Raw genomic sequence first — 27,036 nt, 5'->3', positions numbered from 1 at the left:
TTCTATTACTCACGTCCCAGTGTTAGCCAATCAAACTCAAGTTTGTCGATTTTTAATTTAGGTGGCAAAACAGAAATCTATTTAAAAAATTTCTTCTTTTTTTTTTAACCCCCTTCAGTATAGCTCCGACTCTGGAAAATGACTGCGTAGCCAAAACCTCCAGCTAGCTGCTAAGTCTGCTTTCGCAAGCCTCTCCAATCTGGCTCACACCTCGTCATGGCAGGGGAGGGGGGCGCGGACCTCCCGGACGGCAGAGATGGCATCGACCTCATGAGGGAAGAGTCGTGGGGTCGTTCGGTGGAGCGCGAGCGGGACGAGAGGCGTTCTATAGTGGGCCGCTGGTCCGCCGAGCGGGACCTGCTGTGAAACTCGTGTCTATCCATGGCTCCGTGGTTCCTACAGAGGTTGTTGAGAGACAGGCAGGCACTCAGTGTGACTCCAGCTGGGCTGGGACAGAAAGCTGGATTGAAAGAAGGCATGGTGAGTAAGGAAAATGCTCGCTCCCTCTGTGTATGTTGGAGGGCAGGTTTGTACATTTATTATGACTATGAATAGTCGCTAAGCTTTTCTTTTTTTTTTTAATAGGAAATTGGATCTGGAATGTGTTTTATTCTTTTTTTTCTCTTAATTTAAAAAAAAATACACCAACAATGAAGAACGTGTCTTCATTACATCGTTTGTTTTCATTTGGAGGTTTGTATTTCTAATGTTTATATTTAACATATGTGATTTATTTATTTACTGTGCCAAGAAAATGCATAACTTTACCTGGGTAAGTATGTGTAAAAAGCCTTAAACTAAATTAATGTTATTGCAGTCGCTTATCCTCGCACTGAAAGTGAAACAAAAGAACACTCTTAAAGCCAGGCAACTTCTATTATGTTTCTTTTTTCATATTTGATCAAACTTGAGGGGAAGGGTGTGAGCAGCGCATACACGAGTTTGTTTGACAGCGCTGAGACCCTCGTCCCGGCTCTGATTGGTTGATTCTGACTGGGAGCGGTGTGTTTCTGCAGATGACAGCAGGACCACAGGAAGAAGGTGGAGGAGTTTGATTCTTTCACACTTTATCTGTCTCATATTCTACTGTCAGGACATGGTGGCAGTTTTAACAAATCTCTAAAAATTACACTTTTTTCTTCCCCATAAGATTTAACCCTGATTTGGTCACATTTTTAGGATACTTTTCCAGTGTAAAACCCATCGACAACGCATTTTTAACCAGGTCCACCAAGGTTTTCTGTTGCTGTTTTGTTGAATTTAATTATATTTTTTTCTGTCCTTCTGCATCATTTCAGGCATACCATATGCATCAGATTCTTTACCAAAAAAATTCTGGTATTTCAAAGAGTTCATGACGCCGTTAGCTGTAGCCAGGTTCCCGGAGCTTTTGGAGGAGAAACACGCCGACGGCGTCACAGAGCCTCCGCATAACTTAACAGTGGACATGAGATGCTTTCATATTCAGCCCTTTGTTTCGCTCCGAGCCCGCCTGGAGAGTTTAGTGATGCTAAATATCAACCTTAGCCTCACTTGACCGAAGGATATGGTTCCAGTTAAAACTCCGTATGTTTATGTTTGTGACATAAGGTCAGAAAATGATTTTTTTCCTGGCACGCGTCCCAGTCATGTGTGTTTTTAAGGGGTCGTTATGTGCATCGCTAAATGAGCCAGCAGGATTGATTTTTCTAGCATTAAATTATGTCACTGGAATAAAAGTTTAATTCATTTTAAGGCTTTTTACCGGAAGGGTAAACAAATTTGTCCATGCGAGTGTTCAAATTGAGAAATTATTCGGGAACCATCTAAAAACAGCATGCAAAATGCTACTGTCAATTTTCCTAAAGATAATTTTAAAAACCAAAACAGTAACGCATACACAGTAGATAACGGTCTTAAAGAACTAAAATGCTTTTTATTTGGTCAGCTAACGAGCCTCTTTTTGTAAAGTTTTTTTTTTCAACATTTGCCTGCTATTTGTTCATTTTATGGTTGACTTTACAAATTCATTGAAGTCAGAAGGACCTAAACTGAAAGAACAGCTATGTTACATGCATTATTTTTCACCTAAAGTGTGAGATGTGAAGAAAAATGTGGCATGTAACTGCATGTAAGTTGGAATTTGCTTTTGATGCATTTATTACTCCAAAAACATTTGTGTTATAGTCATGGCGCAGTGTGAAGGAGGGAAAATATCGTCCTGGAAAGCTAGAAGGAAAAAGATCGTGAGGTTTCACATTTAGTTAAAGAAGCCACAGACAGTGCAGACGCATTAACCGTTACAAACAGGGGGGGAAAAAAAGAAAGGGAGTAAACTGAACCGTGTGAAAGTAGTGAACAAAAGAACTTAATCACAGTCTAAAAACGGAAAATGTCGTAAGGGGGTTAGACCATGCATGTTGTTTGATACTTGAGCAGAATTAACCTGCTTCTTATCAAAGATCCAAAAACATCAAAATGAACCTTTATACTCATGTCTACAGAAAACTCTGAGGGTTTGTTTGTCTCAGATTAGTTTTCATGGTTATTAAACTGAACAGAAAAGTTACATTCAATCAAACTATAACCCATAACTTTGATACCAAGATTTTAAAACTAGAAATGAAACAATGTGTTCTATTTTCCTTGTCGTGTCAAAACCTCCAGCTGATGGTTGAGTTTGGCAGTTCAGTTGTCCAGTAGAGGAGATGTCCTTTTAGATTACAGCAGGTAGAAAACAACATCTCAGTGGTTACCACGGTGATAAAACATCCAGAAAACACATTTTGCCCCATTGAATTCCTCCAACCGCTGCTGGAGTCTTTTAGTTTTCTGAATTTGGAATATTTATGTTTCCATGTGTCGGTACAGACCGCCTCAAAATCCTAACACAATTACACTGCATGGCTCAAAAAAGAGGATGTGTGCCACGAAAATCAAATGTTTCTTGATATCCATAATTTCATTTATATTGCACTGAATATAGCATATGCAATTCCTATAAAAAGTATTCACCTTGGATATTTTTTAAATTTCTTTAAAAGTCAATCATGATAAAAAAAAAAGCAAAAAAAAATATTTTTTCACAAAGAAATCTACAAGAAAACTCAAAACTTTTGTTGTCAAAAACACCAACAACAAAAGAAAAACGGATTAACTTTTTATTTTTCAGTATTTTGTAGAAATTAGTTTTAATTTTTACATTAAAGTCTTGTTCTTTTTATCTAAAAAAATGTCAAAAAAGCCAAACTGTGTCCTGACTGATTTGTAGAAGCAATGACAGGTGAATACATCTTATAAGCACTGCATGGCATATGGAGTTCTGACGAAAGGTTCACACACAGTAATCATTAGGAAAAACGTCTTATTAATTTTGGACAGTTTTTAATTTATGTTTGCCAGACCATACAGACATATAAATGCAGCTCCCACTAATTTCAGCTCCATTAGCAGGTCAACCAAATGATTTTCGCAGCCATCGACAAAGCCTCTGGCATAAATCTAACCAAATACCTTATCAATCCTCTTGGCAAGATGGGTAAAATTTAATATATTTGGACTGGTTATCTGTTTTTTTGTTGTTGTTTTTTGGCATAGTCCCCACATTTTCCACAAGGTCAGGATCATTTGAGAAGCTTAACACTAGTCTGCTTAATCTATTAAAAAAAACAGTTTTGATGCATGTCCAGTCATATAAGCCACTGGAACATCTGTGTCAGCCTCCACAGTGAAGCAAGTTTTGTAGCTGCCTACACAAATACAGAGAGATTTCTTTTTATAGCCTTGAAATTTCTCCACAGTTTTCTCCCTGACCTGTGTTCCTTGGACTTTTCAGTTTTTTATTTGTAAAAATAAAAATAAAAAAGGTTTTATCATTTTCTTTCAACTTCACCATTGTATATCACTTTGTGTTGGTCTTTCACATAAAATTCTTACTTTACATATTTGTGTTTGTGATTGTAATGTGACAAAATATGGAAAAGTTCAAGGGGTGTGCATACTTTTGCAAGCCGCCGAACTTCCCAGAGAACAACAAAGATGGACTTCCTGTTATTTCTCCAACTTGACCGCTAATCAGCAGCTCATTGGCTGAAAGTTGGGCAAATGTTCTGCCCAGCAGGAATACGATTCTGGTTGGATAAAAATTCAGAAAATTGTATTAGTTTTATTTAGTCCATCCTAATAAAAATTTATGGATTTTGCTGAAAAGCTGCGTCTGCGCTGCGATACAAACTTGTTTACATGAACATGAGCGTAAGAGAGGTGAAACATTTAGACAAAAATCACGTCAGGGTCTTGTTAAGGATTTCTCTGCAACTTGCCAAGAGACATTTTAATTCAAATTGAAATTCAAAAATACGTTTTTGATCCCAAAGAGAAATAAAATGTTGCTGTAACTCATATTAATCCAAATTCATAATTTAATGGAAACTTATTGAGCCTACACATATCACTTTGATCTGATGTGGACTAAAGAGAATCCACAATAAATTGAAAACTGTACACCTAACAACTATTTAAAAAATGTCTGACATTTTGAATGGTGTAATTTTTAAAACCAAAAAAGTAAACTCCCAAATTAGCATGAGATTCCTGCTGATTGTGTTTGTGTAGTGGCTTCTGGTCTAAAGTGTACACACAGGCTGAGCTTGACCTAAAGAAAAGCTTGGTATTAAGGAAAGTTTGTTGTATTTATACAGTCACACACATCCTCATAGGCATAAAAACAGGCAACTTAAGCCACTTGAAGCCTTTCCGTAAAGTAACGAATGATGTATATTCTTGACTTTCAAGTAATTTTCCAGAACACTGACAATGTTCTTAGATATGCCTGGATGTCAGGACAGCATCACAGGAACAACAAACAAGAAAAAGGCAAATTTAGAGTCATGCCAAACTTTGGTGGAGTGAAAAACTGCTGCCAATAGCACAGAAAGGACAAGACTCAAAAAAACTCCACACCACTGGGCTGACATAGAGTGCCGCTGTTTGCATAATGGAAAATGGACAAATAAACGACACCATCAAAAACAACAACAGTAAAGTATTGGCCAGCAGTTAACTGCACAACCAGCGAAACGGCACAGACACCAGCAGCACCACGAGCTCGGAGTCTCCACACACAGAGGCAGTTGCGTAGACGTGTTTTCACAACTGCTCAACTCCAGAGCGGTGATGACTTAAAAAAAAAAAAAAAAATGATATCAGATAAGATATCATTTTCAGTCATCACTCTCACGGTGACAAAAAAATAAAAAAATCATAGACGAACGAGGTACGACTCGAGGAGACCACAACATGATGCACAGATGTTGCGGTGGTACACTTCAATACCTCTGGTAGGCAAAGTTGGAGGAGTAGGCGCCCTCTGAATAGGCACGGGTCATCCGAGTGGAACGCAGTAACCTGACTGCTTCCTCTCTGCAGATTGGGAACACGCCGTGGTTGCGGCTGGCAAAAAAATACGGTATAAAATAAGTGTTCAATTTAGTTTTTCCCTCCCCCCTTCTACGCACACAGCTGGTAATATCATACATTACTTATGGATTTCCATTAGAGGCACCAGTCAAAAACTGCAGGTTTATCAGATTACACGGATAGAGAATCAAACGTATCTCTGCTGGGGAACCCCCTCTACTGGACAAAACGCCATTGGCGCACTTTCATAACTTTCGTTTGTACTGATGATGGCGTATGGGGAAAATATCCCGTAGTGTGAGTGTCAAGTGTGAAACAACCAAATAAAAGCAGAAGGCACCTTAAGGGTTGTGGGTGGAGAACTAAGAGAGGATGTGTCGAGATGAGGCTTCATGCAAACTCAGACAAAAGTATACCTGAGGTCCCTTTGAGGATCGTCAGCAAGCTGAGTGTGTCTGGTTCGAGGTAAGGTGAGAAAATGGCTGCAGACACACGGAGGGAGGAGAGAAGACAGAGATGGATCGGATATGGTGAGGAGAAAGAAGAGAGGCGACAATGAAGACAGGAAAAAGGAAAGGACGTTTGGAAGACAGAAAGAAAAATCATGGGCGGAAAGATGGAGTACGGAGAGCTGAGGAGCAAAGATTTCCCAAAGATGGAATTTGAAGACGATAGAAATGGGCTTAGTAGATGTAAGTATATTTTTGTTTTCAAAGGTGGATAAAAACTTAAAGAAAGTTGAGGGAAGGACAGAGAGGAGTCCTAAAAATTAGAAGGAGCTAACACTACTTAAGGCTGCAGTAGAGTTCTGAGAAAACCTTAAACTTAGGCTGAAAGTTTGAACAAGCACACCTTACAGGCCTCTCCCCCTTTATCTCTGCTGCGCTACAGCTCCTCTCCCCACAGCGGAGCCCGTCGAGAACCCAACTTATCAGGAGTTCTCCTGTGACGTTAGCTTACGCTAGTCGTTAGCTTGCTAGTCTCCGTCACTAGCAAAGCAGCAGCACAAGTCCTGAGTTTGAACGCGTTGAACGCGTTGACTGAGATGTTCCTCCTGGCTCTGATTGGTTGTTTCTGACCGGGAGCGGCGCATTTATGCAAAAGGCAGCTCGATTTTCTTCACAGATTTTCTACCTCATATTCTACTGTCAGGACATGGTCGCAGTTTTAGCAAAAAGTTACCTATTGCAGCTATGACGCACCAGTTCTATAAAAGGAGTAGGCAGGGCGGCACACTTCAGACATGGTGGTGGTTACATGAGTGTTTTCAGGAAACACTTTCAAGCCAGTTCTGAGGCCCTATGTCCTATGTCATTATGTCGGTTACATAAGCACCAAGGCACCTGGAGGTCATGGCAGTTCACCCATCGTAAGACGTAAGGTTGGTGAGCAGGTAGAAGAGTGTACAAAGAAAATGGTTTTCTTTTGAAACCAAAAATGTTGCAGTTCATTGACTTTTGTCAAAGGATGGGTCCGCTCTGAAGAAGACTGCTTCTCCGTGAAGCCACATTGTAGAGCAGTCACTTCAGCTTCAGAACATCAAAAAGCAAGACTTAAAAGTAAAAGGACATACATTTAACAAAAAAAATCTTGTAAAAACCTTATAAATTCTGTCAGGGTATTCTTCCTTTAATACTGTAGGTGCTCTGACTGAGACACCGCCAAATTCAGCATGACTCATTTTCAGTGTCATTTTCAACAGTTTTAAATAAATTACCAGATGCTGTTAATTAAAGCAGATGGAATACACTCAAGGAAGTGCTCTCCCAGACAATTTAGATAAGTGCATGTTCTGTATCAGACACTGATTTAGGCTGAGCCTTTGAAATAACAAATAAAGTTGATTGGCCGGGGTGAAAGTAGCTGCAGCCTGGCGGTGCCAAGGCCGTGATTGGACTCTTGGATGGACATTTTCCGACCCAACATAAAAAATAAAAAAAATAAAAAGACGAACAGAATAAGTGCTGGGGAAGGATAACTAATATCCTTCCCATCAAGGGTGGCATCTTTTATAAAGAGGGTGAAATACATGTCAGCACTACATAGTTTACTCAGCATTTACTGCAAATGATCACAGAGAAGAATGAGATAAAAAATTGCATTCAAGTAGAGGGGAAAATGCCTTATAGGCAAATTGAAATCACAAAAAAAAGCAGAAAATATACATTTTTGGCAAAAATGTTGTCAACTCTGTTCAAAAGTGAAGCAAACCTTCAGGTTTTTTGTGGCTAAAAGGGGGAGGGGAGACAGAAGCAACTATTTATTTTAAACAACCCAGAATATTCATATCTACGGAAGAAGATAAGGGTCACTGAAAAGTATAAAAAAAAAAAAATCACGTTTTTTCTCAGAATTCTAACTTTTGATTTCAGAAGATTAAAATCAATGTTCTCTTTTTTATTCTGACTTTAATATTCAGACATTAATGTCAGAATTTTGAGGAAAACGTCAGAAATCTTTTCTTTTGTCTTTTTCAGTCGCCCCAATCTTCCGTACACATATACAGTATGTAAGGACTGTGTGTCCTTGGAAACTGTAAAAAGGCAGTATTACATTACATCTTCTCTTACGAAGAATGCATTAAGATTTCTGAGTTGGTTAGTAGACATCATTCACATCACAAATTGTCCCCTACTGTCCAATAAGCATCTTATTGATTTTAAAAATGTCACCTTGAATTGCGTAGGCACAGCGGCGTACTTACACATCACTAGAGACAGAGCAGTGCTTAGAAAGGTGAGTCAAATAGGTGACTGAAAGTTTCTTGTACCTTCCTATACCTGAAAAATTACTCCTGAAAATGTTCAAGACACAAAATAAGAATGTAAAATAGTTCAAAGTAACACATATTTGACTCCAAACCAAACCTTCAACTTTTTTTTTTTTTTTTTTTTTTAAAACAAGGGCGGTCCTCCAGTTTAATAATCTCTGATTACCTGGAGGGTGGGGGGACGCTGGGAGAGCGCGACCGGGCCCGGTTTATGTCCGCCGACCGAGAGCAGTGGTTAGACGACATCATCTGCTCCGGGACGGACAGCGTGGAGCTCCGGAAGTCTCTTCCATTTGGCCGATAATCTGGAACAAACAAAAACATATAGCCGGAGGTACAGAGGGGTAATAAATGGATCCACGCCGGTTCAGCAAAACTTTTAGAGCAATACTTAAATACACACACTCCACACTAAATCTTACAAAGTATTTTTAGTCTAGTTTCTAGAGCAAATATCTCAGTACACTTGACTTGTGACTTTTTATTTTTGTGTTTTTACGATGTAAAGAACTTTGAACTGTCTTGTTGTTAAAATGTCCTATACAACTAAACATGACTGACTTATTGACTTGAAATAAAACAAAAGTCATTTCCAAGTATGTTTTCAGCAAGATACAGCACCTTGTTTTAAGTAAAAAAAAAAATTAATATTGACAAATGTATTAGTTCAAGATTAATTTAATTATTGACGAGACATTTTTCTCATGTTAGAAGTGAAATAATTTGCCAGTGGAATTATATTTTCTTCATCAATATTAAGGAATTGTTCACTTAAAACAAGCTCCTATTTCTTGCTGGAAAGTTACTCCCAAGTTTGTTTTGTCATGTTTCAAGTCCACTAAGATATCGGCACCAGAAACCTGGAAGAAAAATACTTTGTAAGATTTTGTGTTTTTTCAGCGCATTACATTTTCATCTATTTAATCTGAACATTCATGATAAATGATCGTGAAATCAAACCGACGTGCCATCATAAGTTAGAAGAAGCCAAACTAAAAGCCATTCTGCAACGGCTCCAACTTCTTTGTTCTCCGAATGTCAAGTTGCTTTTATTCCAAGAATGAAAGTGCTACCTTTCAATAAAAGTGCATATTATCTGCTGTGTTAACATTGTTCATTAAACATGAAAATAGCCTTTTAAAAAATCCGAAACATAATAATGATTCTTTTTTTTTTTTCTTTTCTGCTAGACCGCTTAGCCCATTCAGGCTGAAAGAGTTCATTAACTAATAATCAGACGTGGTTAGAAGCCGTGGTTAAGGTCAATGCGTAGCTCTATTAAACCTGATTTGTATTCAGCAGAGTGTGTAGCACATTAAATTAAGTTAAATCAAATCTTAAATCAAAAGTTATAAAAGCAGGAAAGATTTTAAAAAAGGGATGTAGTGTTACAAAGATATATAGAACATCACTAAAGGAATTGATTTGAAGCAATTCCTTTAGTGATGTGAAACTAATTGTTTTAGTAATATGGAGATATAAAGGGCTAAATAATTGCTTTACATTTAATGAGTTTTAAATGTAAAATAATTGATTTGTCCAGGTTGTAAATTAATTACATTTATTCTATACATAACAATTAGGCAATGTCTTCACTCTATTTCATATTTTGCGCAAAACGGAAAACATTTGAATCGAAGACGCGAGTCTGCAGCAGCAGCAGGATAGTTAACGATAAAATCTTTTCTTCCTGTTGACATGCAGCTTCGTGCATGAGCGCAGGACGTCAGTACAAAAAACTGAATCCTTTGCCGAGGGTTGGTAGGATTTAACGGGAGGAATGAGCTGAGTTCGTGCAGAAGTAGGACGCCGGGCTTCAGGTGGGAGCAAAGAAAAATGTTTGCAAATACAAGAAATAAACAGTCATGCTAGAAATCAGCAAATCTAAATAAGACAGTAGATGTCAACAATTGATCGAATTAGTCGTGATCAATCGATTTTTGGAATAACTGTCAACTAATTTAGTAAGTGAATAATTGCTAACTGGAGTATTACCGACTCTGATGAAGGACGTTTGCTGGAAGAGCAACACAGTCGGAGCAGTGATAAAGCCAAAACTGGACATAGAATATTTACATTTTGCATTTAGGATAAAGAAAAAATATCTTAGTCTGTCAAGATGTTCTACCCAGAACTCATCAAGTAGCAGTTTTAGCTTCACATGGTTCAAACTCTGTTGAGGAAAACTTCAGATTTTTCAGTTTTTCTATCAATTATTAATCGGTTAATACAAAAAGAAAAAAAGAAAAAAAAATCAGCCAATCAGCCATACACTGTATTGATGCTAAGTCAAGTTAGCATCAAGCTAACATGATGCATCAAGCATCAGGGTTGAGCGTTTTACATGTTGATGTTAGACGTATTTCTTTAGCACCATTTGCTACAAATTATCAAGTGTTCGCAAAAGGAACGACGTTTTTGGAATGTAGGCAATGTATTACCTTATTAAAGAAGTAATTGCATTATTTGCCTTTTTATGCATTTTAATACTACAAAATTAAGTATGTGCTAAAAGGAAAAATTTGCAGAATTTTTCTTAGAGTAAAGGTCAGATTAGTCGATAGAATAATCTATGGAATACAATTGTGAGCTGCAGCCCTAGATATTAGAAAAGCTTGTATTTATTAAGATCTGCTCCATAGAAAGTGCCACAAAATTGAAATAATTTCCTGAAAACTGACATGAAAGTACAGCTGGACTCTCACATGGAAATTTCCCTGAGGCCTTTAACTCACGTCTTCCTCACATATTCTCTGTCTCTGCCCATTTCCTGTCTGGTGACTGTCAATAAAGGCCTACAGTGCCAAACAAATCCCCAAATGAAAAGAAGAAAAATAGCAGAATAGCAGCGTCTGCGTCCAAACATCAGGTGAATAAGTATTTCTGTCAGTGTGAATGAAGTGAGGAGAGCTGGCTTTTTGATGTAACCAAACCCTGATGAGAATGTTAAACAGACTTGATTGTGTTTTCCTCTTCGCTCATCTGAGCAAAACCAGAGTGGAGCTCCTGCGTTTTTTCTGTGTCTGTCTGTCTGTCTGTCTGTCAGTGGTTACTGTAACTGGGTCCCTGTCTGCGTCCAGGCCTGGTTCCTTTTCTTCTCCTCTGTGGCACACATTTCCAAATAGGGAGGTGAAACATGCCAAACAAGCCGGCAGCTCTTTCCCTCTTTCCCTGCGCTCATCAGAAGCTTTTCTTGCGACTTCCAATGAAATATTCTTTTTTCTCTCTTTAGTGTGTAAATTTTAAAAGAATGTGCAAAAATGTGTCCAGACATTGCAAACAGGGAATGCAGGTATGTATCTACACTGATGAAAGGAATCATCAACGTTTTAAATACATGAATTTTCTGTACATTTTTACTTATATATATACTGTATATATGTGTTTGTGTGTGGGTTTAAAATGTTTGGGGAGGTAAAATTGAAGTATGTGCATCTTTAGTGTTTCTGTGATGTTCTGGCTGGTAGCAACGCTGCGTCTGGTTTTCTGCAGCAGAACAGCTACTGCAGGTCGAATGGACAGAGTTCCTCACTCTGCTTCTGCTGACGGGCTGCAGCTTTTTTATCCTTCTAAGATACAAATACACTGAAAAAAGAAAACAGGTGATCCAACTAAAAAAAAAAATTGTTTCAAAATTACATTTATTCAAGTAAATGTATTAGGTTTATTAAGTTGTCGTGTCAAACAAATGCAAATAGATTCAATTTCAGAAATGTAATCTGATTACATGTAACTATTTTTTTTTAAGTTGGAGCTTCATTCTCTTTTTTTCAGTGTGGAGACTGTAAATATGGTTCAAGTTTAATAGTCACCAGAGTATTATGTGCACCAGAATTTCCCCACAATATTATGATATTTCTATTTCATACCAGTTTGATTGAAAATATAAAGATTATTCAATGACACAATAAACCTCAGAAAATTAGACCGCTCATCCAAACTGGCTCCATCCATCTCAGGCCTGACGTTTCGTTTTGTTCTTAAACTGATTTATAATTAATGTGACCTAGCTACTTACCTGTTATAACACCGACTCCATCTTCACAATCATAGTCTGATATCTCGCTGTCACTTATCCTCTGGGATCCTTCAGAACACAGACACGGACAGAAAAGGTTAGAAGAAACAAAAACAAAAAGGGTTCACTCACAGTAGATAAACTGTATTTTATCTAGTCAGGCCTCAGTGGCAGGTGGAAGCAGCTCTGCTGTAAATCTGAAACACATCACCTCCAGACCTCCATCACCTTCAAGAGAGGATTCCTCTGACCGAACTCACATGACCTCACCGGGTGGGCAGAAACAGTAGAGCTCTGCTGCTAGTTTTCGGAAACCATCTGACCTACATGCTCGTTTTGCAAGCGTGTGAAGGCAGTTCTTGCTATTATTGTCATAAAAAATACAGTACAAAGATGGAGAAGTTGGCTCTTATTTATTTGACCTGAGTCAAACTTTGACTTGACTCAGGACAAGTAGAGTTTACGTCTATAGTGCATTTAAAACAACAACAGTTGTCCAACCTGCCGCAAAAAGCTTCAAATCAGCAGTCGGAGAGTGTAATGCTCAGGCAGAATCACCTTGGGTTTTGAGAAAAGATCTAAAAATGTCTCCACAGTTGAGACTGTGGAGACATCCACTTGCCTTCCTCACAATACGACCAGAAACCTCGCTCTCTTGTTCCCCCACTGTCTTTGTTAACTTCACATGCTTCAAGTAAAGTTTCAGAAATCTCTCTTGGAGGTGAAGGTGTAAATAGTTTACATATGAGAGAGAAAGAGAAAGAGAGAGAGAGAGAGAGAGAGAGATTGCTCTTTTTGCACAGCATCAGAGCTCTATTAGTTCAGGGACTCACAGAAAAAAAAGTAACAGAAACAAAATAAGAATTAAAAAAGAGATAGAACTGTTTTTTCTTTGAATTTTGAACATTAATGCATGTTAATGAGAGACATCAAGTTGAATCTTCGAGTAATCTTGAAGGTGTGGATTGGAGAAGTAACACAGTTCTGTCTTCATCACCCAAAACAGCCTTAAACCTACAGACGCACTCTGATATCTGATACGATGCAGATATCAGAGGTGTAGTATCGGTAGGTATCGATCCGATTCAGAAAAATAGCTGAATTCACTTAAAATGCTTTTTTTTAAAAACAGACATAAATTTACTGAATTAGTAATTGATTTGATAACTCTGCATCAGTACAGCACACCGATAAACACCAATAGCTTCACAAGCTTGGTTAGAGATGTAGAAAACAACTTTAGTTTGTTCAGTCAGTGCAAATAAGAGTAAAACGGCCAATTTAAAATAAATAATAAAGAAATTGAAATGAAAACAATAGGTTGACTACTTTCATCAAACATGTAAAAATAAATCATAACAAACCTTCTTTCAAATGGTTCAGAAAGTGAGATTAAGAATTCTAAATATAATGTAAAATAAATAATAAAGCATGACTTCACTCAGAGCATAAAGCATAGAACTAGACTGAACAGATCTGCCATTATGGATTGGGCACATTGTCACCCATCTTGGATTTTTTTTTCCCAGGTCAGGACCGATACAGATGTTGGTATCAGATCGGTGCATCTCTAGTTAAAACATAAGTCCATCCATTACAACCTGCATCCACTTTCACTGTTCGGTCGACTTAAATCAAGAAGACAGCCGCGATTTTTCAGAAATAAGTGCTGCACTCTGTGCTGTGCTGCTGCCAGGCTCTCATCTCAGCTGACAGAGACTTTTCTTTCTTTCTTTCTTTCTTTCTTTCTTTCTTTCTTTTTTTTTTTTTTTTTACAACTGTCAGCTCTTTCACCTCTCACTAACACAAATGCTCAGAAAACTGTTCTGGTGAGGAGGAAGAAACCGCGAGCTGCTCACTGGAAAAGGAGTGCAGTGTAGCTGACAGAGACAGCACAGTTAGTTCACAAAATAAATGTTAGAAGAACTACAAAAGTGCAATTTGGATTTTAAACGGAGCAAAAAAAAAAAAAAAAAGTTAGATTATACACATCTACTGTATGATGATGAGTTTGAGCTGCTGCCAGGGCGTCCAAACTTTTTGTCACAAATAATCGAGACAAAAAGTACCAGCAGGACCAAACCTATTATTTTTAAGAGCTGATGGCCCAAATGGCCCCCAGGGCGCACTTTGGACACCCTTGAGTTATAGGATCATTTGAATTTTTTTAAAGCCTCTCAGTCTTTTTTTTTTCTTTTTTTTAAGAGAAAAACAATATTCAAGGAAAACAAACTAAAGCAGAACATGGAAAGCTGACAAACCACTAAATGCACTTAACAACGGAAAAGTCTTCATACTGATCAAATTACAATCACAAAACGGAGGGGAGAGGAGTGTTTAGGTGCAGCCAACTACAACTGGCTTATAGCCTCGATATTAATAGAAGAGTAGCAAATAATTCATTTTAAAAAATCTAAACCACTTTTGAGGCTATGGATGAGTGCTGCAGGGTGGGACTGTAAAACAGGTGAATACACAGAGGGAAAGCACCGTGTACGTAAATCTCTGCTTCCCCAGAGCGCGCGTGTGTCTGCTGCCCAGAGCCGACCGTGAAGCAGTTTAAGTTTACATCGGCTCTGCGTGCTAGAATCCATATAAGGCAGCAGAAACACGCGCTCTGTAGGGAATAGAGACGGGAAGTCGAAGCACAGGGAGGCATTTTTAAAGAGGACAGAAGAACAAGGCGCTCCACAGAGCAGCGACGGCAGGTAACACAGGGGTCGTTACCTGAGTTATACGAATACGAGCCTTTGTCTGTGAAAGCAGAAGCAGTAATGTTGATGTGCGGCAGAAAGTAAAGCAAGACATATTGTCTGATATCAGCTGAATCTCTCTATCTCCTTTTTTTATGTACAAAAATGTGTCCAGACTACATATTTAACATGGAAAAGAGCATTTAGTGGGAAAACGTTGGTAGAGATTCTCACTCTGCAGCCGCCGTGGTGGGCTCTCTCCGTGGAGCTGCCTGCGTTGTGCGTTTGGGGAGGAACGTGGGAGTGGCATGGATGACACGTCGTGTGTTTGTAGCTTGTACCAGTGAGGCTCGTCGTCTAAGAGAGCGGTCTCCAACTCGATGAGAATCTGCCACCAGAAATTGCAATAGTCAGGCAACAAGGCGCACGCAGAAAAATGTGATTTCTTGTAACTGGGCTGACGGAGCAGTCGTGGTCTTGAAGCTAAAACCAGTGGAGAATCTGTGGTAAGACTTAAAACATAACGATGCTATTTAAAAGAGAAGACAGGAAGGAAAAAAGGGAAGGAAAGGGAAAAAAGTAGGAGGAAAAAAAGGGAGTAAAATAGAAAAAGAAAGAAGAGAAAAGGGAAACAAAAATAAAAAGAGAAGAGAAAGAAGATGAAAAAAATAATAAAAAGGATGAGAATTTTTTTAAAAAAAAGGTATTTTCCAGGTTGTTGAAAACTGTTACAGATTGCCCAAATTTTTCTGTTTCAGACAGAAATAACAGGTTACATGTTTTCCTTATGGCTCCAAATGGAACTTGAGGAGAGCAAATGAGATTTTTAGACTTACAGAGAAAGTCAAGTTACATGACCAGGGCCTTTTTGGCCACAGTACTTCTAACAAACAGCTTCTTTCTTCAGACTGATTAAGAGAAACACAATGTTAGCAGGTAACTGTAGGATTGCAAAGGAAGCAGATTTCTGGGCTAACCACCTAATTTCAAAACCAATCTATCATCAAACTTTGCTTGACCTCTGACCCCCATTGCAAACCCATCGGCAAAATATGATTCAAAATATGTAAAGAAACATAAACTTTTAGTCACTATTCAATAATTGCCACATTATTGAATAGTGACTGAAATAATATAGTATAAATGGTGACTTAGGAGACCATGAGTTCTGTGATGGAAAATGTTATTATCAGATCATTTCTTATGACTCCATTACCTAAGAAAGTAATATTTTATCATTAAATATGTTATTTTATTTTATTCCCACTATTCTTATAGTTTTTTGGCAGCAGTGTTTTGCAAAAATACATTCAAATCAATTATTTTAACTTGTATGTTATTTTTACAAAATGATTGAATGACACAAAAAAAATTCTGAAAAATTTAGGATTAAAAACATTTATGGGCTCCACTTAGTTAGCACAGGTATAAGTGACACTTTGTTATTTGTGACATTTCACTAACTCAAATAAAAGCGAAAATGGATGCATTTTCTACCGGTGCCCAGTCTGTTTGACACAGAGCGGAAATCCCTGAAACTGACAGGTTATCATATGACTTGACGATGCTGTTGGCCCAGAGGTTTGATTCCCTTACCTCTCCCAGGAACTCGCTCTCCTCTTCCCTGACCCGGGCTTGGTCCCACAGCGTGATCTCCAGCATCCTCTCCCGGAACTCCCGCCGGTGGACCGGCGAATACATAAAGGTCTGATTCCATTTGGGCTCTAAGGATTTCTTTACTGTTTTTGTTCTCCTCTTGCTTTTGTCACTGGAGGAACAATAATTCAGACTGTTTTTATTTAGAACCTCAATAGGGAAGAGCCGCGGTCACAAGAGTTAAACAATACCACACAGCACAGGACACAGCACCACAGCATGCTCAGTGAGTGGACGCTTGTTTACTGCACTAACGCTTCACTAATAACCACTTCTCGAATGATCCAGAGAAACACACACAACCAAATGTAGTTTGAAACGTACACACAGAGGGGAGGACCCAAAAATTGTGCTAAAACAGGAAGAGTTGCACTAATGCAACATATGTTTACTCAAGTTAAAGTAAAAAGTAGCCGTCCAAGAAATTACTCCAGTAAGAGTGAAAAAAGCAGTTGATAAAAACAGCAACATCAATCATTTAATATCTAAAAACTACATAACCAGAGGAACCAAAATTTAAAGCTATGTGTTAATTTTGGTATTTTAAAGACCAAAATGAAAATAATCTATATAAATAACATAATTACAAAAATGAAATCAGGCAAAAATAATAAAATTTTTAAAAAAAACAGAAAATTTTTTTCTAAATCAATTTCTTCCAATATAAAATGTATGAAACTTTAACAAAAGCTGCAGGCGTGTCACTGGTCAGGTCAAAATGAGCTTGTTATTTATCCAGTCAAGTTACTCACAATATGTAAAGTAACCAGAAATTTTACTCAAGTAAAAATACCAATACTTCATACTAAAATGACTCAAGTAAAAGTGAAAAGTATAATAAAAAAGTGATCACCCCTCCGCCCCCACAATAAAGTTACAAAAGTAAATGTAACTGATTAAATGTAACTACACCCAACTCTGCATGCACATATTTGTCCAGCTTTTAATGGTGGAAACATGAAAACACAAGCTTGTGACATCACATCAACAATTCCAAAACAATTCAAAAAGCAAATCCAATAATCTACAAAGTTCAAATATATCTATACAGACAGTTTATTGACAAGATGATACAGACTTATATAACAGATTTGAACTATCACCAAGCTATTTTAGTCTTACCTTCTATCAGGCAGGAAGTAGATTTTGACGTAAGGGTTCCTGGGCCGGCAGTCTTCCCTGGGTAGCAAGTCTTTGGCACCCAGAATGGTTACAATTAGCTGATGACCCACTTTGTCATACCAGAGTTTTACCTGTAGGGGCAAAGCCAACACGACATGCTGAGACCTTACCAGGGGTCCACATGGAAAAATTTTTTAATAAAGACATAAGGAATAATGCAGGAGAAGATGACTTCATCAAGCCAGAGCAGAAGTTAGTACAGAACAATTGATGTCTAGCTTCACTGACTGTAACGCCCGTTTTGCTTTTAAATGAGTGATTGGTTTCAGTCCAGGATTTTCTCCTGTGTCTACCTGACGGGGCAAACATGTTTAAAGGACGTCAAGTCGCGCGTTAAGCAGGACATTTATCATGACGTCAAATCTCTTTGAATCGTCTTTGCAGATTCATTTCGAATTTGGATTCTGCTTAATTTGACGAAGACCGTCGTCTGAATGTGCTTTTTCTGGGATATGACGTATGATTTTGGTCACCTTAAAAAAGTGACTGAAAGCACTGAAAGAATACTGCAAGGGCTGGTTTTGGAGGTTCCTATTGCTGCAAAACTAAGGAGCAATTTCAACAATGACTATGTAACGCATTTGATGAACTCTGATTCAAAATCTAATTTATTTCTGTTAGTGATGTCTTACTTTTCCTTAACATAGAAATGACTCCCAGATCAGTGATTCTGTTTCTGTTTTGCGTATCTGTCTACTTAAACCCCCAACCGGTTGCAGCAGATGGCCGCTGACGCAGCTGAATTCCAGTTCTGCTGGAGGTTTTTTCCTGCTAACCCTCCTACGGACTTAAGAGATGGGGCCATTTGGACCCCACAAGTAGTTTTTTTCTGTGCGCAGTCTGGCGGGGTCGCACTGACCGTGTGTGAGCTTTAACAAGAATTTTTCTTTGTGTTGTTTCGGGAACTGGCGGTCTGACAGGACAACCGTCCCCTGAGTTTTCTTAAACAGAAAACTCCTTAAACCAATTTCAGTAATGACCTCCACTTAACTGCATTGTTTGACAACTAGAATCAATTAAATTGATTTTTCTTTGAAAAGTGCCTTGAGATGACGTGTTGTAAATTGGTGCTACATAAATAAAGTTGAATTGAATTAAATTAGATTGTCAAACCTGATACAAAGCAGAGATCCTTTGACACATTCTGTGTTTTGTGTAGTCTTTTCTCTGTCCAAATACACTGATAAAAAAAAATTAAAAATCCAAAACTTTGTTTTGTTCTCGCGCATCATCTCATCTCATACGGGGAATGTATCGTAAAATCCGTAATATAAATGCCATAATGTTATTCTAACTGAAATTAACTAAAATGTTAAAAGTGTCATGGTCTGAAATATTCCTTTAAAAAGTTTTTTTGTATCACTGATTAGGTTGTCTCAGTGTGTTTAGAAACCCCCTCAGTGACTTATAAGAAGAAACCAATCATGCCGATCAAATGTTAAAGGAGAAGTATGGACTCCGGTGAAAGACACTTAAAAGATGGAAAAGTTCACAAGAAGCCTTCAGAACAGCAGATGAAATGAGAAACAAGGCTTCGAAACATTTGTCCATACTTCATTTAAAATATGATCATGGAAAGGGAGTCCACTGTTTACAAATACCAGCTTTCATGCAGCAATGCGAGAAGAGCACTTAAAGATGTTTCAGTAAGCTTCACTTAAGCAAAACAAAAAATAAAAATACCATTACTATCTCCATTTAAAAGAAAAAAATATAGAGAAAAATATATGCAGCAATTACTTTAAAATGTTTAAAGAAAGTCCACAAACTATCGCTATTGCGTCCTCCCAGTCGGCCATGTTTGTTTATGCTGAACTCACGTTTGGTCTCCAGAGGTTTCGCGAGATTTCTCATCTAACACCTGACTATTGTTGAGTGGAGCTGGTTTGTGTGTGGCTACGACTAAAACCTGCTCTAACATAAGACTTATAATCTCCGTGTGTGGTTTCTCAGGTTTTGAATATCGGCAAACATTTTAAAGTCTTGCTGTGAGAAAGAAACAGGCATAAGTGCTATCAGACTGTGCTAACCAGAACACTCTTCAGTGTGGATGTTTTTACTGTAGCATGAAGACTCGAAGTTAACCTTTTCATCAGGATTAGTGGGGTGTTAAAAAAGAGGTCACAGGAAGCAAAAAAAAAAAAAGAGTTTCTCTACAGGAAACGAGAGAGCCAGACTTCAGCATGTGCTGGTCATTTCCCCCTTTTGCCATTTTGCACTTTTGAGAAGAAAAGTAGCGGTTTGGCAGAGGTCGCTGGTTTAAATCTGCTTTGCGGACAGACCTGGTCACATTGACCTGGAGATTGCCTTCACTTGATAACAGTGAACACAAAAATGTCCTGTTGTATTCTTCTAAGCATTCGATGTCGGTCTGTTGCAGAATACGGTTTTGTAGGACTGAGAAAAGTACAACAAAATCTCCAATGTAAGGTAAGAATCCAGATTCCTTGAGGAACAAACAGAGAGACTTATATCTACAATTGTATGATTTATATAATATTAGATTTTAAATACAGCTTAACTCTAAATAATTTGCCTTTGTAATACATTTGTAAAATTATATTTGAAAGAGAATACTTTCTCACATACCACTGTTCTTATATAAAGAAGAAGAAAAAAAAATGGAAACAACCTCATTGATTGCCAAACATAAAACTAATTATCCAGCTTGGGGCTGATCACTGAAAACAACTTTGGAAAAAAACAAACAAAACAAAAAGCAATGAGAGGGAAACTTTCAAAAGCTGCTCAATTTAGTTTAACATGCATTACAGTACAAGGGAATAATGACGTGAATGGGTTAAAATGAGAAACAACTAAGAAGAATTGATTGTAACCATGATACCAACACATCAAACTTAAGAAAAACCACACAATGCACTCTTTTGAGAGGGAAATTTGATGCTACGATTTCCCCCAAGAATGCATTTCCCAAAAATATGGGGGGAGGAAAGCCAGTCGACAGTAAGTGAGCAAAAACCAAAGAGATAGTGTGTTCCCTTTATACAGGGGCCATTACCTGGACCCTAGGGGCAAAAGGCGTTGTTCTTCTACTAAGGCTTTGGCTCTGGATAAGCAAAATTCAACAGCAAAAGAAACAAAAAAAAGAAAAAGAATATGCAATAAAACCAAAGAAATCTCACATTGCACTCAAAAACAACAACCAGTGTTTGTAGGTTCCACCAAACATCTGCGGCCATGGGTTTATTCTAAGGAGAAAAAATGCTTCTATAAAAGTTTACTGGTTCTGCTCCTTATCACCTCTATTTATTAGGTGTTTTTCTCTCTGCTTTTAGCTTTGTAAATACTCACAACAAAATCCTGAAATCTACTAATCAAGCTTTAAGTGTAATCCAAGAGGACTGAACAAATTGTTTGTGAGATTGATTCGTTTTATGCTAAATTTTTCCACAAAAAGAGAACACAAGATCTCATCTGTTGAGAAACAATTTAGTAGCTCATAGATCAACGGCTATGCTTGTGTCTTCATTAAACAACAGGAAACACTTGCAACGTTTGTCGTGAACAAAATTTACATAAAACATTTTTAAAAATTCAGGTTTGAGACATTTTTCGCCCAATTTTCACTATTAAATAACCAAACTTTGAGCAAGACGTGTTTCAGTGGTGTTACTATTTCTACACCAGCTTCCCTTGAGGATTGACTTGTTCCTAGTTTTAATGCAACCCTTTACCTATTTTACCCCAGGAGGCTTCTTATACCAGATACTGGAGAATGCACTTCGCAACCTGATCTAGAGTCCTGTCCTGGATTGGCTGAAGGCCAGCTGAACAGACTGACTGGTGAAAGTAGAGAACAGTCGCAGCAACAATCATCTAAAACCAGACTTTATAGTTTTATGGAGATTTTACGGAGGGCATAACTGTAAAGGTAAACACAAACTTAAATGTAGTTTATTGGGATTTTACGTGAAGGGGAAAAAAAGTAGTTGAAAGTGAAACAGAAGGAAAACAATGAATCGTTCCAAAGTTTTCACTTTTAAATAATCTGAAACGTGTGTTGTACGTCTCAGTTGTTGGCAGGACAACTGCTACTCCTTCACTCCACAAATTTACAATATTGGGGACTGGAAAGAAGAAAGCCAGTGTTGAAAAAAAGGCTTAAGAAGTGTTATTTGTTGAAAGAAATTAATGGAAATCCCCTTCAAACTGTGGTGGACATTTTTCACCAGCCCAGGCCTTGAAATCCAATATGGCTGCCACACACTTAAAACATGGTGACAACTACAGTCAACTTATTTACACTTGTCTCATTCACTCACTCACTATTTATTATACATCTCTTATTACAGTGTTAAAGCACAAAATACATCAATGTTGTTGGTATTTGCTTTCAATAGTTAGCATGATCACAAAGCAGAAGAGTAAAATGATTATTTTCCAGATGCTGATTTTTGATTCACTGCCGTTCATTTTAATTTCAATCTAATCTTTTGGCATTTGTAGCTTCCTATCTTGAGTTTAGCTTACACTGGTCTGCGTCATATTTAACAGTTTACGTCGCAGAAAGCAGCCAAAGAAGCACCAGTGGGATTTGTAGCACAGTTTGAGCACCGTGAGTTTAGATCAAAGCCACTTCTTGTGTTGAAATGGCCTAATTTCCAGACACACATCTAATTAAGAATCCATGGCATGACTTAAAGATGATTTTCACAGATTAATAGGCTAATTTTCATAGTATCTAGAAGTGCATAGCTGTTAGAGAGTCAACCCAAAAGACTTGCACCTGCATGTAATCGCAGGGGAAAATGGTTCCGCAAAATATTGGGTGCTGAATGAATATGCACTAGTTTGTGTTGATCTTTGACATAAAATCCCAATAATATCCCATTGCATTGAAGCTTGTAAGTGCAACATAACAAGATGTGGACAATTTTACAGGCTATGAATACTTCCATAAGGCACTGCACATGCTAATGTTGTATTCCACATTTACAAAGAACTCTCTAACTACAGACAAATTGTCGCTGTTTCTGCCTCGGTGTGTATGGAAAGTTGTTGTCACTTACTGAGAGTTGTCCTGACAGGTACTGGGGGGCGTCCCGCAGCATACTGGGACTCATGGGGGATGTGACAGAGATTGAGGGACGATCCATCTTTTGAGACTCAAAAGAGCTTGAACCTGGCAGACGATAACAAAACAGTTAAAACAAAAGAAGTGCTGATGTTAAATTTATGTTGTGCTTTTAATCAACTATAAAACTAGATAGAGAGAGAAAAGAGTAAGGAGTAGTACAGCATTGACATTAGATTGTTTTATAGCAGTTGTACCTTCAAGGCCATGGACTGCTATTGAAAACTGTGTGAGAATGTGTAGGTACAGTGGATTTTAAATGAACTCTGCATGTCTGCTCCATTCAAAATTATAACCAGGGACAATCCCAATCAGTTGTAAACACTCTCGTACGCATTTCAGAACATAAACGCTGAAAAATATTTTAACTTTACTGGTTAAAATCTCTGGAAAAAAAGGCTTTGATGGGAACCTTTTTCCTCTCTCCATCTCTGAAAGTCAGCGGTGTCTTGTATTTAAATGCAAACACTGCAAAACACTGCAAGGTGGCTGGGTTTAAACGGTGTGCTTGCAAATGAAAATACAGAACAACGTTTAGGTAATTTAATTCTGACAAAAAATATGATTAATAGGGTATTCAACCAGTGGGAAATGTTTAGAACAGGGTCCGTGCAAAAAGTCCTATTTCTGTAGCAGGACTGGTTTCTGTGTATATATGGTCCATGACTGCCCGAGAGAACTATTTGAGTTCTGAAAAGGTTTATGAATTGGCAATGAGTCTTTTCTAATCTTAATATTTACAGACATATGGGCGTGTTAATACTTGCTAAAGATTATGAGAATACTTACTTGATTCCAGTTGTGCATGTGTGCTGTCGGGTATCTTCGGAATATCTCTGGAAAACAGATATGAACAAGAAGTGAAAAGAACAGTCCGATATGGAAAAGAACTGAGTGGATCAATTTAAGCTAATGCTGAATACACTATATCACATTAATCTTCATTCTGCCTCCTCAGCAGGTAAAAGTAGGTTAGATTAGAAACTGACAAAGCAAAGTGCCAGTTTTTAAATAATTTTTGTTCAAAAACATTACTTTACCAGAAACTCTGGTAAATTTCATACAGAGCTGGTAATGACAAAGCCAGAAGGTAAAAGGAAAATATGCTGATAAAGCAATGTGGCACTGGCCCTTTAGAAGCTCATTTTTTTAAGATAACATGCTTTGCTCCCAAAAATTTGCTTTTAGAGTATCTATTTAACACATATCAAAATGGAAAAATCACAGACAGAGGTGGAGCCTAAAACCTCCCTAACTCATCCTTCAACATAAAATTTGTCAAGTATAACCCTTTATATCAGGGCTCTTCAAAACCTCGAGAGCCCGAGTCTTGCTTTTTAGATGTGTGCCTGCTTCACCACACCTGAATCAAATAAGGCGGCAGTAAGAAGGACTCTGGAGGACTTTACTGCGCTGAGAATCACCTCCTCAGCGCAGAATCACCTCCTCACACATCTAAAAGTTGACACTGGCCCTCGAGGTCTGGATTTGACCTCGAGGGCCAGTTGTTGCTCTATCTGAGCGCAACAACATCGAGGAAAAAGTCAATAAAAGCTACTGATGTGATGCTATGATGTGTTGTCCAAGATTATGAGACAATTAACTTTGATTTTGTGATTTGTGTTCTACATATAGCACTGATGCATTGCACTAAGAAGGTCTTGGGTTGAAATCCTGATGGGACTCTGGTTTCCTCCCACACACTGTTAGGATAAATGGTCTGTTTGTCCTGTGTGTCTTTCTATGTTTCCCTGTGCTGACCTGACAAGAGTTTACCGTGTCTCGGCCTCAATGACTGCCGGAGATGTGCACTGGCCTCCCAGTGACCGTACAAGGATATTTGAGTAAAGACAATGAATGGAAACCAGATACTGTGAAAGCCATGGCATAGGGTTGATTATGGGTCTTACAAATTTCATTGCTTTAAGCCTGCAGTTAATCTATATCAGATCATGATTTGAAAGTCCTGGTATTTCAAAGAGTCTGTTGCGTCATGCCTTCTCTAACAAGGTTTTCTCAGGGCTTCGGAAGAGATAAGGGCCAACGTACCAGGTTAGGGCCCTGCCATCCTTACCATTCTATCTGGTGAGCTAGCCTGTGAGTGGTCACGGAAGAGGGATAACCACCCGAGTCCAGAGAAGTCCCATAGCCCCCCCAATACATCCCCCAAAGCCATAGGTCTGAGACACAACCCAAGCACCTGCACAAACAATGCCATACTAAGAGGGGAAGACCCCATTGTCCCCTCCACCCTCTCCCTAAGATGCCGCCACTGACTCCAGGCCTTCTTACACCTACAGTCTCCACCAATTCTGTTCAATAACCAGGCCTTTAGCTTCCCTGTTCCCAGTAATACCCCTGGGTCCAGCTCTCAAATCACCACCCCCTCTTCTTCTACCCACACCAACACAGTTCCAACAAAGGTCAGGTAGCTCTCAGAGGTCTCCAAAGACACCAGGGAGGAGTCCCCACAGAGAAACCACCTACCTGGCCAGGAGCAGTCTGAGAGAACCTATCCTAGCCAAGCAAAGCGAGGCCACTAGCAGAGAGCCTTTTACTAGTTCCAGACTAGCTGTCATCCATCCATCAATCCATTGTCTTTACTTGCTTGTCCTTGCAGGGTTGGGGGAGGCTGGTGCTTATCTTCAGGGCTCATTGGGCAAGAAGGGAGGCATACCCTAGACAGGTCCCCTGTCCATCACAGGGCAACTCAGAGACACACGGGACAAACCACCATACACACGCACACACTCATAAGCGAAATTTAGAGATACCAATTAACTGAACAGTTCTGTTTGTTAACTGAGGGAGGAAGGACAGTCCCAGTTCACTTTGAATGGATGTTAGCAGCGGGTGTGGGACTGAGGTCTAATTTTCCGTGCTCACCCTATAGGCCGTGAGACTACCAGCTCCACCTGAGGCTCAGGCTTGGATTCTAATATGATATTGTAAACTTCTTTAAATGTGGCTCCCTGTAAAATCCGTCCGTTCCACTCCAGAACCTGGTCACCTGCAGAAACACCAAATGAGATCATTTATTTGCTTCTAGATATGGAATGTAAACAACAGACGGGGTGTGCTTTTGATACCTGGTCTTAGGTGTCCAACTGTGTCTGCTAGACTTCCTTTCCTCACTTTAGTGATAAAAGCACAAAGTCTGCCAGATTCTGTCATCTTGCCTCCAACTACCTGTGAAAGTAGAAATTATCACTGGATTAGCACAAAACATATTTGTGAAGTAAACTTGGGTAGAGCGTGCAGAGTATTTTTTAGGGGTGCATTGATAAATTGTCACAGATTTCCTTAATGGTGGGAGACCATAGATTTGCCAATACTTGTCCACCGTGCTTATCTACCTCTTCAAAGGTCTAAAAATCAACCACTGTCCTCTTTTGCTCTGCCATGAGAGAGGTTTGACTGATAGACCCACCCACCATGTCATGTCTGCACGTTTTCAATTAACAATAGTCACCCCACTGTTACCAGCTCAGTGACTTTCTTGTTATATTTAGCAACATTTTTGACCAAAAAAATCAGTATCGGCCAAAATCGGAATCGGCAGCTCAGGCTTTTGTAAAGATTTAGCCAGAAAACTCCAGTCAGTGCACTCCTAGTACTTATATTTATTTTCTGCTGAATGTCATGTCAGTAGAAGCAGCCTAAGAGATCTAAAACTAAAATAAAAGCGTTTCCTGGAGAAAGTCATTGGTAAATGTGAACCCGTAACTTCTAAAAACCGTCCGTGGCTCTACTTCAGTCCCCAGGGATGCTTTTTAGCACAGCTCTGTGGCTCTGAAACGGCCGTGGGTTAGGTATGCACGGTACAGTACTGAACTGCTGCACACTGCTGCACTCAGCTTACACCGGCAGCGTACAAATAAAAAAAAAATAAAAAAATCCCATTTAATGGCAGCTGAATGCCAACATACAAAGAAGCTTAGAGAAGTCGGCTAAATGAAATGACTTTATGTAATAGGCAGGAGCTCAAATGGAAGGCCAGCAGAGGAGATGAGAGAAAGATGGTCAGCGAGGGCGAGGCTGGCAGCCTGACGGATGGCTGGCTGGTCGGCTGCAGCTGCTGAGCGGACAGAAACGCACAGAAGCACTGAGCAGACACAAACATGCCATTTCAGGAGGTTCATTCAATCAGTAATGATTTTTCCCCATCTCGCTGCTCTAGGTTATCTCTCCTCGTGGCAGGCTTTATGCAACAGTGCTAAGTGAC

At 38.8% G+C, this 27,036-nt stretch overlaps 1 protein-coding gene across 35 annotated transcripts in view; it reads right to left on the bottom strand.

The window, feature by feature from the left end:
- Window positions 1-27,036, bottom strand: part of rims2a (regulating synaptic membrane exocytosis 2a) — a 159,749-nt gene that overhangs the window by 44,925 nt on the left and 87,788 nt on the right. For 18 of the 35 annotated variants that reach the window (XM_032557765.1, XM_032557728.1, XM_032557740.1 and 15 more), the window contains 12 exons: window positions 25,901-26,000; window positions 25,698-25,821; window positions 23,601-23,647; window positions 22,747-22,859; window positions 20,736-20,783; window positions 17,657-17,787; window positions 16,475-16,667; window positions 15,113-15,266; window positions 12,186-12,254; window positions 8,334-8,472; window positions 5,314-5,430; window positions 211-396 (listed from right to left, as the gene is read on the bottom strand). In XM_032557765.1, coding sequence (XP_032413656.1) covers window positions 211-396; window positions 5,314-5,430; window positions 8,334-8,472; window positions 12,186-12,254; window positions 15,113-15,266; window positions 16,475-16,667; window positions 17,657-17,787; window positions 20,736-20,783; window positions 22,747-22,859; window positions 23,601-23,647; window positions 25,698-25,821; window positions 25,901-26,000 — 1,421 coding nt within the window. Of the gene's footprint in view, window positions 1-210; window positions 397-5,313; window positions 5,431-8,333; window positions 8,473-12,185; window positions 12,255-14,912; window positions 14,934-15,112; window positions 15,267-16,474; window positions 16,668-17,656; window positions 17,788-20,735; window positions 20,784-22,746; window positions 22,860-23,600; window positions 23,648-25,697; window positions 25,822-25,900; window positions 26,001-27,036 lie in introns of those variants that run through there. The other 17 variants (XM_032557744.1, XM_032557731.1, XM_032557733.1 and 14 more) reach the window with 7 other exon arrangements.

The sequence above is a fragment of the Xiphophorus hellerii genome, chromosome 3, assembly GCF_003331165.1.
Source record: "Xiphophorus hellerii strain 12219 chromosome 3, Xiphophorus_hellerii-4.1, whole genome shotgun sequence".
NCBI lineage: Eukaryota > Metazoa > Chordata > Actinopteri > Cyprinodontiformes > Poeciliidae > Xiphophorus > Xiphophorus hellerii.
The sequence above is the reverse complement of the archived record's forward strand: the minus strand, read 5'-3'. Positions and strand labels throughout refer to the sequence as shown.